Genomic DNA, 18286 nt, shown 5'->3' on the forward strand with positions numbered 1-18286 from the left:
GAAACTGCAGAGTTAACTGGGATGTGCTTCAGAGGACCATGACTTGTTCATTTGCCTTTATAATTCAAATCAAAAGGTCAGTGCATTGGTAAAACAATGATTCCTGGCTCCCATATATGATAGATATGGGTCATCTCTTGCAATGGCATTCAGAATTGCTTTACTGCTTCTCCAGGAATAAATACATTTTATGGTACAGCACAGACACTCCTACTCATTCCAGAAATAAAAGTTTCATGAAACAGAACGTATTCTTTCTATAACTGATGTGCTTTGATAGTTTAACTTCTTTTTAAAAAAATACTGGTAGCAAAAGTAAAGTGATTTCCTGACACATAAATCTGAGTCAGTTTGCACAGCACTGTCCTATTGGACAGAATCTTTGGGTACACCTGTCATTATCATTTTGCTTGTTGCCAGAGGCCCCCTGTGTAATGAAAAGTCTTATATAGGAGGGATGACATAGAGTCCAATCAGAACATGCCATTGCCCAACTGGACCAGAGAAAACCACTCAAGTCTGTCCTTCCAGAAATGTTGTATCTGGGAAAATATATTCACAGAATATATTTTTCTGTAGTGCTTTGTTTTAGTAATTAACAAACTGTATCCAAGAACATAAAATTTGTCACTAAAGCTTAACAGATAAAAGGAATGTACATAGGAAATGTTAGATTATGTACAAGAAACATCTAGTATAATTTTTATTTAGCCGAAAGTTTGAATGATATCATGACTATTTTAATAATGACAGTAATAGCAGTTCTCATTTATTGAGTATTTACTCTGTGCCACAGACTTTTATTGTCTTTACTGCATTTTATTCTCACAGCTATCCAGTAAAGCAGATACTGTATTTTTCTTTTTAAATGAGAAAACTATGCCTTAGGGAAATTGATCAACTTACCCAAAGTAATACAACTAGTAAGCATTTAAATGTCTGACGTACACCCTGTGCTCTTTACCACTGCCTTTAAAGTCCAGCAGGACCTTGGAAGCAGATGGTCTTGAATCATGTCACTGCCACGGTTTTTTGTTTTTTGTTTTATAAGAGACAGAGTCTCTTTCACCCAGGATGGAGTGCACTGTCACAATCACAGTTCATTATAACCTCAAACTCTTGGGCTCAAGCAATCCTCCTACCTCAGCCTCCTGAGTATCTGGGACTATAGGCAGGCACCACCACACGTGGCTAATTTATTAAATATTTTGTAGAGATAGGATCTTGCCAGATTGCTCAGGCTGATCTTAAACTCCTGGCCTCAAGCAATCCTCCTGCCTCAGCCTTCCAAAATGTTGGGATTATAGGCACAAGCCACCGTGCCTGGTCTTGCCATCTCTTAATTATATGGTGCTGATGCTGAGCCTTAGTTTCCTCCCTATGAAATGAAAAAGAAAACGCACTTCACAGAGCCATGGTGAGGAGTAAGGAAAGAACTTAGTGTATAATTAGTAAAGCTACTGAATGATAAGAAAATACAGAACTTTTAAAAATAGAAAACCCAGGACTTGAAGAGACTGTGACATCAACAGCTAGAACCATACTAAGGTGTAAGCTGTTTCTCCACAGTATCCCCACAGGAAGGAAGAGCGATCAAATTTCCTTTTTTGCCAACTTGTGGGCTAAAAAATGGTATATCAGTTTTCATTTTCATTTATATCATGTTGTTAATTTTTTAATTGATCATTTTTTATAGATTTGATCCATGGAAAATATTCCTTAGAATGTTTGAATTAAATATAGTTATTTCTGCTGACTATTGTAGGCATCCACCTGCCCAAAAGGCACAGGAGTGGACCAACTGACTTGTTGGAGAATTCTCAGAGCCACCTTTCATTTGTCACTCATGTGATAATAAGCCTTGTATCTCATTTACAATTGAAATTTCCCATTTGAAGTTTAGTACTGTCTTTAGTGGCGTTAGAACTGGAGTTACAGTGTAAACTGTTGCCTCTAATTCAACAAGTAAGTGTCATCATTTCCACAGTGACAGAATTCTTTGTGTACCTGCAAGAAATTCAACTGGTGTTAAAGATACTTGAGATGTGTTTTTCAATAAGCAACATTGTAGGGCATTTAAAAAGAAAGGAACCTAAAGCATTCTTTTTGAACACTTTTTAATAAAAGTTGTAGTGTTTATAAAGTATGTCTTTTGCTTTTCAGAACAACTCTTGGAATTTATGCACCAGTTGCCTGCTTTTGCCAATATGACGATGTCGGTGAGGCGAGAACTCTGTGCTGTGATGGTGTTCGCAGTGGTGGAAAGAGCAGGGACCATAGTGTTAAATGATGGTGAAGAGGTGATTAGCTATTCTTACCACCTAAAAAGTTTCTTCTTAAAGATATCTCAATACAGCAATTGAACAAAACCCCAATTCTTACTTTTTCCTTTTTAACACCTAACAACAGTAAGTTTGAATAAATCAAGAATTATGGTACACCTGTTATGTCACTGTATTAGTCCATTTTCACACTGTTGATAAAGACATACCTGAGACTGGGAAGAAAAGAGGTTTTAATTGGACTCACAGTTCCACATGACTGGGGAGGCCTCAGAATCATGGCAGGAGGTGAAAGGCACTTCTGACATGGCAGCGGCAAGAGGAAAAATGAGGAAGATGCAAAAGCAGAAACCCCTGATAAAACCATCAGATCTCGTGAGACTTATTCACTACCACGAGAACAGTATAGGGAAAACCACCCTCATGATTCAAATTATCTCCCATCGGATCCTTCCCACAGCACATGGAAATTATGAGAGTATAACTCAAATGAGATTTGGATGGGGACACAGAGCCAAACCATATGAGTCACTATATTCCAAATCCATTATATTTCCCATTATTTGCAGAATTTCATATGCAAATAGAAAGTTTTTGATATATTAACTTTTCAGTTTTTGCATCTTAAATGTTCGTAAATTTAATGCCTTTTTTCAGACAAAATGATATTGAAGCAATGATGATCATTTTGTGTACATGAGCTTTGGGGGACAGAGAAATTTTTTTCCTTGTGTCATTTTAGAGAAGAATATCCAAAGTCAAACTAAGAGGGCATTATGATACGCATTCTGTGCTAGGCATATGGAAACATGTCGCTATGTGGCTGTGTTTTATTCCTTTTTCTGTGAACTTGTTAAATAGTAAAATAGAGTTACTTGTTTTATCTCCAAAATGGAAGATCTGCTCATTCATTTTTAGGGACCATACTAGCACCTTCAGCTGTATGATCATGATGTTACTTTCTGCTTTGTCTTTATTTTTTTGGATTAGCTGGACTCCTGGTCAGTGATTCTCAATGGATCTGTAGAAGTGACTTATCCAGATGGAAAAGCAGAAATACTATGTATGGGAAATAGTTTTGGTGTCTCTCCTACCATGGACAAAGAATACATGAAAGGAGTGATGAGAACAAAGGTGGATGACTGCCAGGTATAAAATATATCATTAAAAGTATATATTTTATTCTTAATAAAGAACACTTATATGCCATTGTGATGAGATTTTTCTCCCTATATAAATATCTTACAAATAAATTTTTTTTTTTGAGACAGAGTATTGTTCTGTTACCCAGGCTGGAGTGCAGTGGCACAATCTCGGCTCACTGCAACCTCCGCTTCCTGGATTCTAGTGATTACCCTGCTTCGCCTCCAGAGTAGCTGGGATTGCAGGCACTCACCACCACACCCAGCTAATTGTGGGTTGTTTTTTTTTTTTGGAGACAGAGTCTCACTGTGTCTTCCAGGCTGGAGTGCAGTGGTGCGATCTCAGCTAACTGCAACCTCTACCACCCGGATTCAAGCGATTCTCCTGCCTCGGCCTGCCGAGCAGCTGGGACTACAGGTGCGCGCCACCATGCCCACCTAATTTTTGTGTTTGTAGTAGAGATGGGGTTTCACCATATTGGCCAGGCTCGTCTCGAACTCCTGACCTCATGATCCACCTGCCTCGGCCTCCCAAAATGCTGGGATTACAGGCGTGAGCCACTGCACCTGGCCTTTTTGTATTTTTGGTAGAGATGGGGTCTTGCCATGTTGGCCAGGCTGGTCTCAAACTCCTGACCTCAAGTGATCCACTGCCTCGGCCTCCCAAAGTGCTGGGATTACAAACATGAGCCACCATCCCTGCACCAATAAAATTTTAATGTGGAACTATTACTTTTAGTCTTATAACACTGCAGAAAAGTAAAAATTAATCTCCATTAAAGTTACTTGAACTGCACAGAACTATAAGTTCAATTTTAAAAAAGTGATTGCCATCAGTAATTAATAATCTCATCAAAATATGGAAGTAAAATGCACATTATGAAGTAAATACATTAATAAAAGTGATTAGGTATAGTTATGCAGTGTTTTTATTTAAATACATGTAAGAAATTGATTTTAGAAGAGTCATGGAAATTAATCATAGTGTGAATCAGTAGAATGACTTGCTAGTTAAATAATAGCTAATAAAAAGAAAATACTTGATAGCAAAAGAGAAATAGTATCAGTATTGATATTTTATTAATATTTATTCTTTAAAAGCATTTAATAATTGACTAGAGAAAATACTAAGGCCAAATGTGAAACTAGATTGATTTAACTGGCAACCAGCATATTACAGAGAAATACGTTTAAGATGCTTTTGATATTATTAGGTGTTTATAATTTATGACTTCTAAAAGGATTTGTCTCTGAAACAAAATTAAATGTAAACAACCAAATGATGTGACTTAGACTAATTAAGTGTCATTGTATTTATTAGTCTGCAGTTTGAAAAACATCTGAATATAGTTTATTTTAAAATAACATAATTGAATTTTTATAGTGCCCGCTCAATGTAAAATGGTATCACTCATTTAAATATTCATTTTAAGCATTTTACTTACTAAAAAGGAAAATGACCATGACTATACATAAAATTATCTTATCTATAGAATCTAAATAATTCCACCATCTAATTCCTTCCATGAGCACCACAGAGGAAAAAAAAATAAGGCTATGAATTCAGTGTTTTAAATATGTAATGCCAGAAACGCATTCTAAATATATTTACTTCCCAATTATTTTGTATAGTAGAGGAAAACAAAATGGTATAAGAGAGGAAAACAAAATGGCTAATTCTCAGTTATGTGGTATAATAGAGGAAAACAAATGGTAAATATTGAAGTCTTTATTTAGCGGGAATGTGCATTTAAAGGGAATTATATATGCTATTTCAGCTCTGTAATTGTACTCTTGAAAAAAAAAAAAAAGCCAACTAAATCTAAACTGAGTCAAAACAAGCTAGCAAATTGTTAAAGGTTTTTCCTGTCTCCTGTCTTCTCAGTTCTTCCCTGAACCCTTCTACATAGTGGAATTACAATAGTGTTTGAGTTAGAGTGTGTGTCCTTAAAGGGCAAGTAAAGTTTTTGTTTGTTTGTTTGTTTGTTTTGAGAATTCAGCCATTATATTACTACCCCTTAGCCAAACTCTTTTGTTAGAAATTTTGTAAGTATGAGACTGAAATGATATGCGGCATAGAAATGTTTCAGGATAATTGATTGAAATGTTATATGACTGAATATTACAGAGTGCTTAAGTCATGTCAAATGTACCAGGTAACATTATTTATCTGGGAGTTCTGGAAAAGGAAGAGGAAGTAGGGGTTATGTTAGGGAAAAGAATCTAATTTATTTACCAAGTGAAAGATTAGTGGGAAACCCATATAGTCAGCAGGGAAGAGTCCAATTCAAAATAAAACTCTGATTAAGATATATAGACTTCTGGCTGGGCGCGGTGGCTCACACCTGTAATCCCAGCACTTTGGGAGGCCAAGGCGGGTGGATCACGAGGTCAGGAGATCGAGACTATCCTGGCTAACATGGTGAAACCCCGTCTCTACTAAAAATGCAAAAAATTAGCCGGGCGTGGCGGCGGGCGCCTGTAGTCCCAGCTACTTGGGAAGCTGAGGCGGGAGAATGGCGTGAACCCAGGAGACGGAGCTTGAAGTGAGCCGAGATCGCGCCACTGCACTCCAGCCTGGGCGACAGAGCGAGACTCCGTCTCCAAAAAAAAAAGATCTATAGACTCCTATAGCTCCTAGTATGAAGTTAATTATGAAGCGGGTCAAGGGTTGAGGTACCTGCTAAAGAAAGTCCCTGTCTTCCTTTCTGCTCCACTCCACACCACTGTAAAAGGAATATGTTAAATCAGGGATTTCATTCCTGTACTTCCATTGACCTATCTACTCAGGCCTAGCATTTTATCCCTAAGGAATTCCTTAAATAGGGATGGAGAACGAATTTTGGCATTTTAAGTGCTTGCTTGGGATACCATTTTAAAATATCATGTATCTGTCAGAAAATACAAATGTTAGTTCATCTCCTTGTTGAGAGAGGTAAAGGAAACGGTGAGAACCATATTTTTATTCATGCATAAAATAGCCTCGGTGAGTTTCTGTTATTTTACTGATCATATTGTAGGGAAGCAAGTTATTGAGTGAAATGAACAAAAATGATGCCATCTTTACCAAGAAAAAACAACTTTGTATAGGCTTTGTCGTCATTATCTTATATTTCAGGGAGTTCCAAAATGAATATTGGTTTCTGTAGTAAGATAGTTGAGCTCATGTTAAGCCTAAGAACACAATGATGAATGGATTAAATTTAAGATTTATTTGTTTGGATCCCATGACATGGTCAAGCTCTTGTTTTGCTCTGGGTCCCTTCTTTGTATTCTCTTCCAGTTCTCCCTCTTCAGTGTCTATTCTTACTCCCTGTCTGGTATGAAAGGACAAAATTCAGAGCTTGATACACACACCCTATGGTACCAGGCAATTGGTAATGGTTTTCCATTACCCACATATACGTCTTTCTTTTCTTTTTCACTTCTTCTGTTTCCCTTCATTTCCTCTTTTACCCTCTTAGTCCCTTTATTCTTCTCCACTGCCTGTATCTTAGGCCTGCCAGTGACACCCAGGCATTACTTAGCCCTGTCCTCCACCCTTCAAGTGGGGAATGAACACTTGGATACCTGTGTGAACAATTCGGTATGAATTTCCCAAACAGACTGCAAAGTGCCAGTTTAAATAGATCTAACCTCTTTTTTTTTTTTTTTGAGACGGAGTCTCGCTCTGTCGCCCAGGCTGGAGTGCAGTGGCCGGATCTCAGCTCACTGCAAGCTCCGCCTCCCGGGTTCACGCCATTCTCCGGCCTCAGCCTCCCGAGTAGCTGGGACTACAGGCGCCCGCCACCTCGCCCGGCTAGTTTTTTTTTGTATTTCTTAATAGAGACGGGGTTTCACCGTGTTAGCCAGGATAGTCTCGATCTCCTGACCTCGTGATCCGCCCGTCTCGGCCTCCCAAAGTGCTGGGATTACAGGCTTGAGCCACCGCGCCCGGCCAGATCTAACCTCTTAAAGCAAATCTATGTTAGATTCACCTCTTCCTGGAATCATAGGCACTAATACCACTTAGAATGTAAGAAGCAGTTTTGGATGAGAAAACAGTTTGCTGTGGATAAATTGAAAATCGATTACACTATATGTGGATTGAAGTTTAATTTTATTTCATTCATCATCTGTAATGTTTTACTTAAATACAAATTATAATGTCATACCCAAAGGAAAATAATCCTATGATATAAACTGCCATTGACTTTAAGTGAATTCTTATTTGAATTTTTATTTCATACCAGGGTACTGAGATCATATAGTACTTTCATGGGCTTACAGCAATCTGAAACCCATGAGATTTACAGAAACCTAAAACCTCAGTAAAGCAATTCAGAGATTTTCTGAACAGGTGCGGTGGCTCATGCCTGTAATCCCAGCATTTTGGGAGGCCAAGGCAGCTGGATCGTGAGGTCAGGAGTTTGAGATCAGCCTCAAACTCTACTCTCCCATCTCTACTAAAAATGCAAAAAATTAGCTGCGCATGGTTGTCCATGCCTGTAATCCCAGCTACTTGGGAGGCTGAGGCAGGAGAATCACTTGAACCCAGGAGCTGGAGGTTGCAGTGAGCCGAGATCATGCCACTGCACTCCAGCCTGGGCACTAGAGTGAGATTCTCTCAAAAAAAAAAAGAAAAAAAAATTTTTTTTTGAAGATTTTCAACTGACTTCATCGTATTAGTTAAATGTTACCTGTGAATTTCATGTTAGATCTATAAATTTGTTACAGCAAAAATAAGTTACTTCTTTAAAAAAGATAAATATTTTCATGTAAAATGTATTTCTTTTTAGGTGCCAGTTCTATATGACCATATTAGAAATTCAGTTTGGGATTTTTTTTTTTTTCCCTTTCTGGATGGTATTTCAGCTTGCTACAGAATAAATGCCAAAATGTCTGTCTAGACACTAAGAATTTCAAATCAAATGTATTCTAATTAAAAAAAAGTCTGTAGTCAAGAGTAATTTTAGTACATTTCTCTTCAAAAAGCATTTTTCCCTTATATCTACTTATTCAGTTGAATTCAGGGATATATTTCTTTTTTAGAAGATAAATGAGAAAATGAGTATTTAATTATGTTCTCTAAAACTGAGCGCAAGAAGGAACACCTAGAATTACTTGGAAATAAAACCATTCTAAATCTCTTCTATGTATTTGGGAATAATTTTGCTGCTGTGTACAAAGAAATAAAATATTTTTTAGATAAGAAACTCAAGATCATATACTTTGAAACATTATACACCTGTGGTCAGTGTTAAGGAAATTGCTCAGAAATAATGTTAACAGTTTATTTATAAAATTAGTGTGATACTATGAGCAATATTTTTAAAAATGTAGTATCAGAGCTTTAAAAGTATTTTTAATATAATTAAAGCATACATAATTACTAGTACAAAAAAAGCCTGTATCTTTTGATTTTTAACTTTTTGCTTCAAAATGCTTAATAGAAAAACTAGTGAGATTAGCCAACTCTGGGAGAAACATGATACTGCAATATGCTGTTCCTCTTATGAACTGCTGCTTCTACTTAAAATCTATTGGTTATGCAGAAAGCATGAAAAATATAGAAAAATATTAAAATTAAAGTCACTCATAATTTGCATTGCTCAGAAATAATATTAACAGTTTATTTCCCTCCAAGATTTTGATGTGCATGTGTAATTTATTTTAAAGTGGCCAGCATGTAGTTATGAGACATCGGGCTGTTTACTCATCTGTACAATGAGGATAATAGCACCTTCCTCATGGTTTGATTAGGAGGATAAATTGAAAAAGTTCCATAAGGCTGCCACAGTGTGATGGTGATGGTGGTGATGATGAAGATGTTGTCATTATGATTATCATAATACTTAGTATAGTATCTTTTTAAAAAATTCATATGAGCAATATAAAAAGAATAATGTATTATCAGAGCTCTAAATGCTCTATGAAATCATGATTTCAGGTGGTTGCATCATATTTTATCTTATTTACAATATAATTTAACCACCTCCTTTTTCATCTTCTTCACATTAAAGGAGAAAAAGAAATACTATACTTCTTTCCATTTCCAAATGATCTCTTGTCTCCTCACTAACCTCTAGTTAATTTCTATAATAAGTGATTTCTATCATTCATTCTTAACTTTCTTTAAAACTTTTAAGAAATGTAATTTCTTAAGTGGTTTGCCCTAAGCTCTAAAATTTTTTATATTCGGGGTCAGGAAGAGTAATGACTTAATGTGCAGATTTTTAACTTTTTCTTTAAGAGCAAGGATTACCCTTAATACCAGTTATAAGGATAATGGTTTGAGCTATGACACATATGTGGTTTGTGTTTTGACCTTCTTTGAACAAGCTTTCTAAAATGGTGTTTCATCAATGTAATTAGCAAATATGTCTACTCCATAGGTATCTTTGAGTGTCTGTATCTTTTATTAAAATCATTCTTATTCAAAAATTGTTGCTTTTTCAAATTCTTTTAATTCACTAAATGATAATTAAGTTTTTACATCTATTCTCCTACAGTTCTGCTCCCCCCACTGCAATGTTTTTTAACTGTGAAAGAAGCATGAAAAAGCTATCTTCTAATTTTGTCTTTTGGTTTTTAAAATTGTTAGGATTTTGAATGTAAAATACATATAAATACTCTAAAAATGAAACTTTTCTTGACCGAGGAAGAAATACATTAAAAGTAGAGAAGTCTGATTAAGGTTCATTACAGCATTAATTTAGAAAGTATGGGAAAGACAGGGAAAAATGTCAGTTTTAAATCATTAAAACACTGAATTATTAGTACTGCTAAGTCTTTTACAAGCACTTTATCATTAACATGTGACTTATGTTTTATTCCAGTTTGTCTGCATAGCCCAGCAAGATTACTGCCGTATTCTCAACCAAGTAGAAAAGAACATGCAAAAAGTTGAAGAGGAAGGAGAGATTGTTATGGTGAAAGAACACCGAGAACTTGATCGAACTGGAACAAGAAAGGGACACATTGTCATCAAGGTAGGACGCAGGACCACTCCTACTTCCCAAGGAAAGGAATTTTTTTGGTAGTATTGGTTGTGGCAGTTTAGGATTTTTTTTCATTTTTAAGCCTATCTCTTAAAGGTTATCAGTTGTGAAAAATCTTTAGGTATGATCTCCTGATGAATAGCAGTTTCATTTATGGTTAACTGTGTTACTACCCAATTAATTTGATGTTGAATGTTTGAAATCCCAGTACCATATAAATGTTACATATATATATATATAGAGTAATTAAACCTTTTCTTTGTTACAGGGTACCTCAGAAAGGTTAACAATGCATTTGGTAGAAGAGCATTCAGTAGTAGATCCAACATTCATAGAAGACTTTCTGTTGACCTATAGGACTTTTCTTTCTAGCCCAATGGAAGTGGGCAAAAAGTTATTGGAGTGGTTTAATGACCCGAGCCTCAGGGATAAGGTTGGAAATATATTCTATTTTGATTCTTCAATATGAAATGTTAAAATGTAAACATGTAAATATTTGTCACAGCAATTATGTCCAGATTAATGTAATGAAATAGGAGAATGTACTTCTTAAGCAAAAAAAAAAGCAAAAAGGTGATACAAAAATATTAATTCAGACTTAGAAATATGAATAATATATTAGTTCAGTCTTCTTTAAATACAAGGGCCAATAAATTGGCCACCAAATGTTTAAACATTTTTTAAGTTCTGTTGGGAGTGTGTTAAAACATAATCAAACATCTGGATTCCATAGGAATCTGCATTTTCTAGTTTGGTAGTCAGTGTACACTAGATAAAAGTTACAATTTTTAAATTGGCACCAAAGCAGCATTTTATGGCAGTCATCACTCACTGTAGGCCCCAGGATTATAATTCTAAGGAGACCATCTAGAGCTCTTGAGAGCACTAAGGCCAGATTGGATGATAAACTATATTATCTTATCTCCTTCCTTTTATATTCTGCACCCTTATGGAGCTTTCTAGGCTTAATAGCATTGATTCTCTTTGTCTAGTCTGTTCTTCTACCTTTACTTTCTAGTTTCTGTCTTTTGTGTTAGCTGATTTTTGTTTTATTATACCTTTGCTTTTATTTTGATCTGTTTCAAATGCATTTTGAAAGTTAGACAAGTTTTAGGTTAAATACCCTCACAGACTCAGAACCTTTCCTGGCAAAGCAACATGAAGTCTATAGTCAAAGTAAAAATAATTCATTTTCAGAAGGTCATCCTCATTGAAGACTTTATTGTTCATTTATTTTCCTGTTTATTATTATTAGGTAAAGTGTTTGAAAGTTGGATATCTTTTCTGGAATGACTTTAATCACATTTTTGGCACTAAAAAGGACACTTACGGAAAATAATTGACTTTTCAGGTTACACGGGTAGTATTATTGTGGGTAAATAATCACTTCAATGACTTTGAAGGAGATCCTGCAATGACTCGATTTTTAGAAGAATTTGAAAACAATCTGGAAAGAGAGGTAATATTTGTGGTTTTTTTTTTAAGATCAGCTTAAAGTTCATTTTATTCAGCCTGTTTTTGAGTTGACACTACTGTTTCTGAACTCTTACAGAAAATGGGTGGACACCTAAGGCTGTTAAATATCGCATGTGCTGCTAAAGCAAAAAGAAGATTGATGACGTTAACAAAACCATCCCGAGAAGCTCCTTTGCCTTTTATCTTACTTGGAGGCTCCGAGAAGGGATTTGGAATCTTTGTTGACAGTGTAGATTCAGGTAGCAAAGCAACTGAAGCAGGCTTGAAACGGGGGGATCAGGTATGCTATTTCTAAACTCAGATTTAAGGGTGAATTTTGCTGTCTGTGTTGTTTTTTGTTTTTTGTTTTTTTTTTCAGTCAGTTTTGATATATTAATTTTATAATTTTATTTTTAGATATTAGAAGTAAATGGCCAAAACTTTGAAAACATTCAGCTGTCAAAAGCCATGGAAATTCTTAGAAATAACACACATTTATCTATCACTGTGAAAACCAATTTATTTGGTAAGTATTTGGCATACTTTTCGTTTTTCTCCTTTTGGCCTTTTTTTCCCCCAGTATTTCAAACATCATAAGAAAGCATGTATGGTAAAAGCATAGATTCGATCTAAATAAAAAGCTACTGACTTGACCATAATATATATTTTGAATCTATGTCTTTATTGATAACTGAAATATTTTATTGATAAATACAAAAATACCCATAAAGAGTGTACTGTACTACTCTTTTTAAACTTATTTTGATAGAGCAACATACCAAGCAGATTTGGCGTCATTCATTTACTGTGTGGTTTTGTTTTTCTGCAGGTTTGCAGTTTTGATAACTGAAGTCTGTACTTCTCATGTATTTCCAAGTTCCACAATTGCCTTAGAATTGTTCTGATATCTTCTAATTGCCATTATGTGGTGTTTCTGTTTTCATTTATTTTAGTATTTAAAGAACTTCTAACAAGACTGTCAGAAGAGAAAAGAAATGGTGCCCCCCACCTTCCTAAAATTGGTGACATCAAAAAGGCCAGTCGCTACTCCATTCCAGATCTTGCTGTAGATGTAGAACAGGTGATAGGGCTTGAAAAAGTGAACAAAAAAAGTAAAGCCAACACTGTTGGAGGAAGGAACAAGCTGAAAAAGATACTCGACAAGACTCGGATCAGTATCTTGCCACAGAAACCATACAAGTAAGCATCTGCCTACATTTTCTGTGCATTATTTTGTTTTGTTAAAATGATATGCAGAGGTAGTGATGTAATTAATGTTTGCATGAGTCTGAAAATGTTCTAGGTTTTTATTACAGAGCTATTTTGGAAGAAGTAATTAAACAATCAAATTTGTTTTAATCTCGTTTTTGCCACTTATTTGGCCACTCCCAATCTTCTTTAAAGATAGTTTAGCATTTCCTCATTTGAACTATTTTTGGGGGGTTTGGAGTTTTTTTTCTTTTGTTTTTTGTTTTTTAATTTTGAGACAGAGTATCACTCTTATTGCCCAGACTAGAGTGCAGTGGTGCGATCTCGGCTCACTGCAACCTCTGCCACCCGGGTTCAAGTGATTCTTCTGCTTCAGTCTCCCGAGTAGCTGGGATTACAGGCGCCTGCCACCACACCCGGCTAATTTTTGTATTTTTAGTAGAGACCGGGTTTCACTATCTTGGCCAGGCTGGTCTTGAACTCCTGACCTTGTAATCCACCCGCCTTGGCCTCCCAAAGCGCTGGGATTACAGGTGTGAGCCACTGCGCCCAGTTGCAGGTTTGGACCTTTTAAAAGTAAGGGTGTGTTTGCCTCCTGTCTCCTCCGTGATGATTTAGAGTTGCTTTCTCTACTGTATTTTGTTTCTGGGTATCTTCTTTACCAACAACATCTGCTCGTTACCAATCAAATCATTGCTTTATCCAGTTGCCACTATTCATCCCTATTATTCTCTATATTCCCCTCTCTCTTCTATTTTCAGTTATTTAATTACTGTCAGGGCATCAACAACCAAGCGCAGAACTCCCTTCATTCTTCCCAGTCAACTTAGTGGTCAGAATGTCAGGTGTATTCTTGAATTTCTTCTTGGTTATTTATTTATGCCGGGAGCTCAGCCAGGCTAGGCAAAATTGCAGGTATTTCTGATGCTTTTTAAGCTTTGCTTGTTTACTTGCTTATTTCTTCATTTTAGTTCCTTCTTGAGTCTAGGGATGTTTTATAAAACTCGATTACTGTCAGCCATTTCTCACTGTGCCACATTTAGTTATATAGTCCCCAAACTACAATGTTAGAAGAGATAATAACTTTAAAATGTATAATTTATTTCTTTGATAAATTAATGGGTCTAAAGACACGCAGTAGATGTGCAGGACTATATCAAACACTTCTTTTTCTTTTTTAAAAAGATTCCATTTCAGATTTTTTTTAAAAAAACTCCATTTCAGATACAATTTTCATCTACAGATTAGAGAAATATGATTTAAAATATGTTATTGATTGATTGAGTTGTCCCGATTAAACTATAGAGTAATAATTGGTGGTTTTGTATCAGCTGAAGAAGTCTTCTATAGCAGAGTCCTAAGGATAAGCAGTGAGTAGTTGTTATAGATTCAATAGGATATTTATATTGAGTAAGTTTCTAAGAGACAATGGATTAGGGCACCTGACATTTACAGAAAATAAGAATCAATTTTTAAAATAACCCTCCTTGTTGAAAAGCTTTTTTTTAAATGGATGAAAAGAATAAATTACCTAAATGCAGATTTTTAAAATTAATTTATTATTTCGAGACAGAGTCTCGCTCTGTCAACCAGGTTGGAGTACAATTGCTGGGATCTGCTCACTGTAACCTCCACCTCCTAAGCTCAAGCAATTCTCATTCTTTAGCCTCCTGAGTAGCTGGGATTACAGGTGTGCACCACCATGCTCAGCTAATTTTTTTTTATTTTTAGTAGAGACAAGATTTTGCTATTTGGCTAGGCTGGTCTCGAGCTCCTGTCCTCAAATGATCCATCCACCTGGGCTTCTCAAAGTGCTGGGATTCCAGGCATGAGCCACCACACCCAGTCCTAAATGCAGAATTATTAACAGCACAATAACAAAGAAAGATCTTAGAGTCATATCTGACCATGAGTTAAATAAGAACCTTTAAAAAAAAGTTGGTATGACCCTGGCAAGTATAAATAGAAATGTGACATGTAAGAACTGGGATGTAATCCATCAAAAATACTGGATGTTGGAAAGGAACACAATATGAGAATACGATGTATAATTTTGTTCTATGTGTATTTAGAAATGCTCTAAAGCTAGACAAGGGGAAAGAAAAAGAATAATTAGATGTGTTGATTTTAAAACACTGAGGAAACATCTTAAATAATTTGTATTTAGGAAAATAATATGACTCATTTAAAGATTTATCATGAAAATTATTTGAAATCCTATGTGTAATGCAATTGAAAAGAAAAAATAAAGGAAGTTTCACTAAGCTGTAGGATCTATTATATTGGTAATAGACTTGATTTATACTATACTAGCTATTACACTTTTCTAGAAATTATCATTTGTTTATGAGGATTTTTTTTTTTTGACAAAGCTACTAAGCTAGTAATTAGAGAAGTCTAGATAGAGTATACTGTTGAGTTTTTTCCTCAAACATTATCAGCCGTAGAGAAACTAAGATGCTAGATAATGGCAAATTGGCAAGGTAGGCACAATCGAGCAATGTGCATAGAGAGGAAGGAGAAGGTGGGGCTTGAGCTCCCAGAATTCAGATTTGGTTGCCAAGTAAGTAGAAAAAGACTAATGAACCCAGAGACAAGAAGGAGTAAGTCAGTACACTATAAAACCAGCAAAGATCGAAAGACAATTTCAGTAACAAGGCAAGTGTTGGAGAGGTAGAATCATAAGCGGATGTTCCCAGAAAGGGATATTTCTGAATTAGGTCTTGGATATAAAATAGTTTCAATCCAAGAGCGTCCGCATGTCTATGGATGACAGAGATGTAGGTGAGTAATGAAGAAACTGAGAGTAGAAAGGGAGTTCATCACATAAGGTGTTAAAGTGTTACAGAGCAACGGTTCTTAAAGGTTGCGTGTGCCTGCAAGATGCTAATATTTGTAGCCTTTTGTGCCAGAGTGGCCCAGTCAGCTATGCTTTGTCCTGAGCCCATAATAATGATCTCGTATCATGTATTACATAGCAGGTTTTTGGCAGAGACTGCTTTATATGGTTGAAAAATAAAATTCCACTAACGTGAAAGTTTTCATCTTTTACAGAATGTTATTACTTTTAGTCTTTATGCCTGTTTTATGCTTCAATAGAAATTTAATTTTGTCCCAGACTGACCTATGAATTTGAAATAATTCACACTGAAATTGTCTTTAATTTTTTAAATTTTTATTTCAATAGCATTTGGGGTACAAGTGACTTTTTGTTACATGGATGAATTATATAGTGGTGGTGAATTCTGAGATTTTAGTGCACTCATCACCCAAGTAGTATACATTGCACCTGATGTGTAGCTTTGTTTAATACCTGGCCCCCCCCTCACCCTTCCCCTTCTGAGTCTCCAAAGTCCATTATATCACTCAGTATGCCTTTGCCTACTCTCATAGCTTATAAGTGAGAACATAGGGATTTTGGTTTTTCACCATTATTTCACTTAGAATAATGACCAACAGCTCCATCCAAGTTGCTGCAAAAGACATGATTTTGTTCCTCTTTATGGCTGAGTAATATTCCATGGTGTAGCTATAAATGTGTTTTCTTTATCCACTCGTTAGTTGATGGGCACTTAGGTTGCTTCCACAGTTTTGCAATTGTGAATTATGCTGCTCTAAACAAAACGTGTGCAGGTGTCTTTTTCGTATAATGTGAAATTGTCTCATTTTAATTTAATTTTTGTCTTTAAAAAATGTTTTTGCCCTTATTTACCTCTATAATTTCCATTTTCAAAAAAAAAAAAAAAAGTAAAGAGGAGAAATGCTGCTGTTTTTTAGCATAGCCATTAAAAATAGTAGTTATTATGATCAAGCCCTAATGTGGGAACGGCTAATAAATGCTAAATTTATTCATTTTATTCATGACACCTTAGTTTATATTCCAGGCTTAATATAATTTTCCTCTTATTTCAAGGTGTTTATAGAAACTAGTCTGAGCTATAACCATTTTCTTGTGACCCCGGTTATTTCTGTGTGTGTTTGCTTATTGCTTTATGTGATGTTTTGTTTTGGAAACAGTTGACCCTTCATTCTAGAAATAGTTTTTACATATTGTTAAATCATGTTTCAAGAGTTCACAGTAACAGGCTTTTTATAAATGGAAACGAGTTTGTTGCTGTCGATAATAACCAGTATTTCTCTGGATACTTAAATGGGTAGCTAGAAATTTTGATCGGAGAATTAAAAGTGAGTCATTGGATTTCTGTTGCCTTTTCTCTGATGCTAGGAAATGTCACCATGTACCCACTGTTTTTTTATGCTCTGTATAATCAAGAAATAATGTCTGTGTCAGAGTCTCCTTACATTGGACTCCATAATGATCTCATTTTTTCTCTAAAGCACTGGAAAATAAAATTAGGACACTTTGAATTTTTTTCCTCCTCTTTTCATTTTACTCAATTTCTTCAACTATTGAAGGTCAGATTATAAAATAATTTATCATTCTGATGCAGAACTATCAGTTGAGTGAGATAAATGTATTCTTTTTAATGTACTTTTTCTTAAATACATTTCCATCAGAAGCTAGAGCTTATTTTTTTAAATATATTTCTATGGTGAGTAACTACAAATTTTTGTTAAGACTTATCTACTTAGAAAAACCATAGGTTTTAGAGAAACATACTATACACAAGAAACAGCAAAATGAGGCTGGGTGCTGTTACTCACGCCTGTAATCCTAGCACTTTGGGAGGCCGCAGTGGGAGGATCACTACTTGAGGCCAAGAGTTTCAAGACCAGCCTGAGCAACAAAGCAAGATGCTGTGTCTAAAAAAAAAAACAAAAAACAGAGCAAAACAAAAACACAAAATGAGTCAGATACACTTAAGCAGTAGTTGCTTTTGTAATTTTCAACCACATTTATTAATGATGTTTTTACATTAGCTGCAAAAAAAATGGAATACGGTTTTTGGTCTGTGTCTATTGTATAGTGATGACTTACAACTTTTTAACTTGCTGATAATTTTCTAATTTTCCTCTTTGTTCAGTGATATTGGGATTGGTCAGTCTCAAGATGACAGCATAGTAGGATTAAGGCAGACAAAGCACATCCCAACTGCATTGCCTGTCAGTGGAACCTTATCATCCAGTAATCCTGATTTATTGCAGTCACATCATCGCATTTTAGACTTCAGTACTACTCCTGGTGAGTGTTACCAACACTTCTTCTGTTTTCTTGTAGTTATCTTTTTATTTCTAACATAATGGTCATGTTATATCT

At 35.5% G+C, this 18286-nt stretch overlaps 1 protein-coding gene across 14 annotated transcripts in view; it reads left to right on the plus strand.

Moving 5' to 3' along the window:
* RAPGEF2 (Rap guanine nucleotide exchange factor 2) overlaps positions 1-18286 on the plus strand; it is a 258238-nt gene that overhangs the window by 218542 nt on the left and 21410 nt on the right. For all 14 annotated transcript variants that reach the window (XM_037993381.2, XM_037993390.2, XM_037993368.2 and 11 more), the window contains 9 exons: positions 2164-2300; positions 3273-3431; positions 10243-10395; positions 10673-10837; positions 11756-11863; positions 11957-12160; positions 12277-12385; positions 12813-13059; positions 18054-18211. In XM_037993381.2, the coding sequence (XP_037849309.1) occupies positions 2164-2300; positions 3273-3431; positions 10243-10395; positions 10673-10837; positions 11756-11863; positions 11957-12160; positions 12277-12385; positions 12813-13059; positions 18054-18211 (1440 nt within the window). The remainder of the gene's footprint in view (positions 1-2163; positions 2301-3272; positions 3432-10242; positions 10396-10672; positions 10838-11755; positions 11864-11956; positions 12161-12276; positions 12386-12812; positions 13060-18053; positions 18212-18286) is intronic.

Source organism: Chlorocebus sabaeus, chromosome 7 (assembly GCF_047675955.1).
Source record: "Chlorocebus sabaeus isolate Y175 chromosome 7, mChlSab1.0.hap1, whole genome shotgun sequence".
NCBI classification, from domain to species: Eukaryota; Metazoa; Chordata; class Mammalia; order Primates; family Cercopithecidae; genus Chlorocebus; species Chlorocebus sabaeus.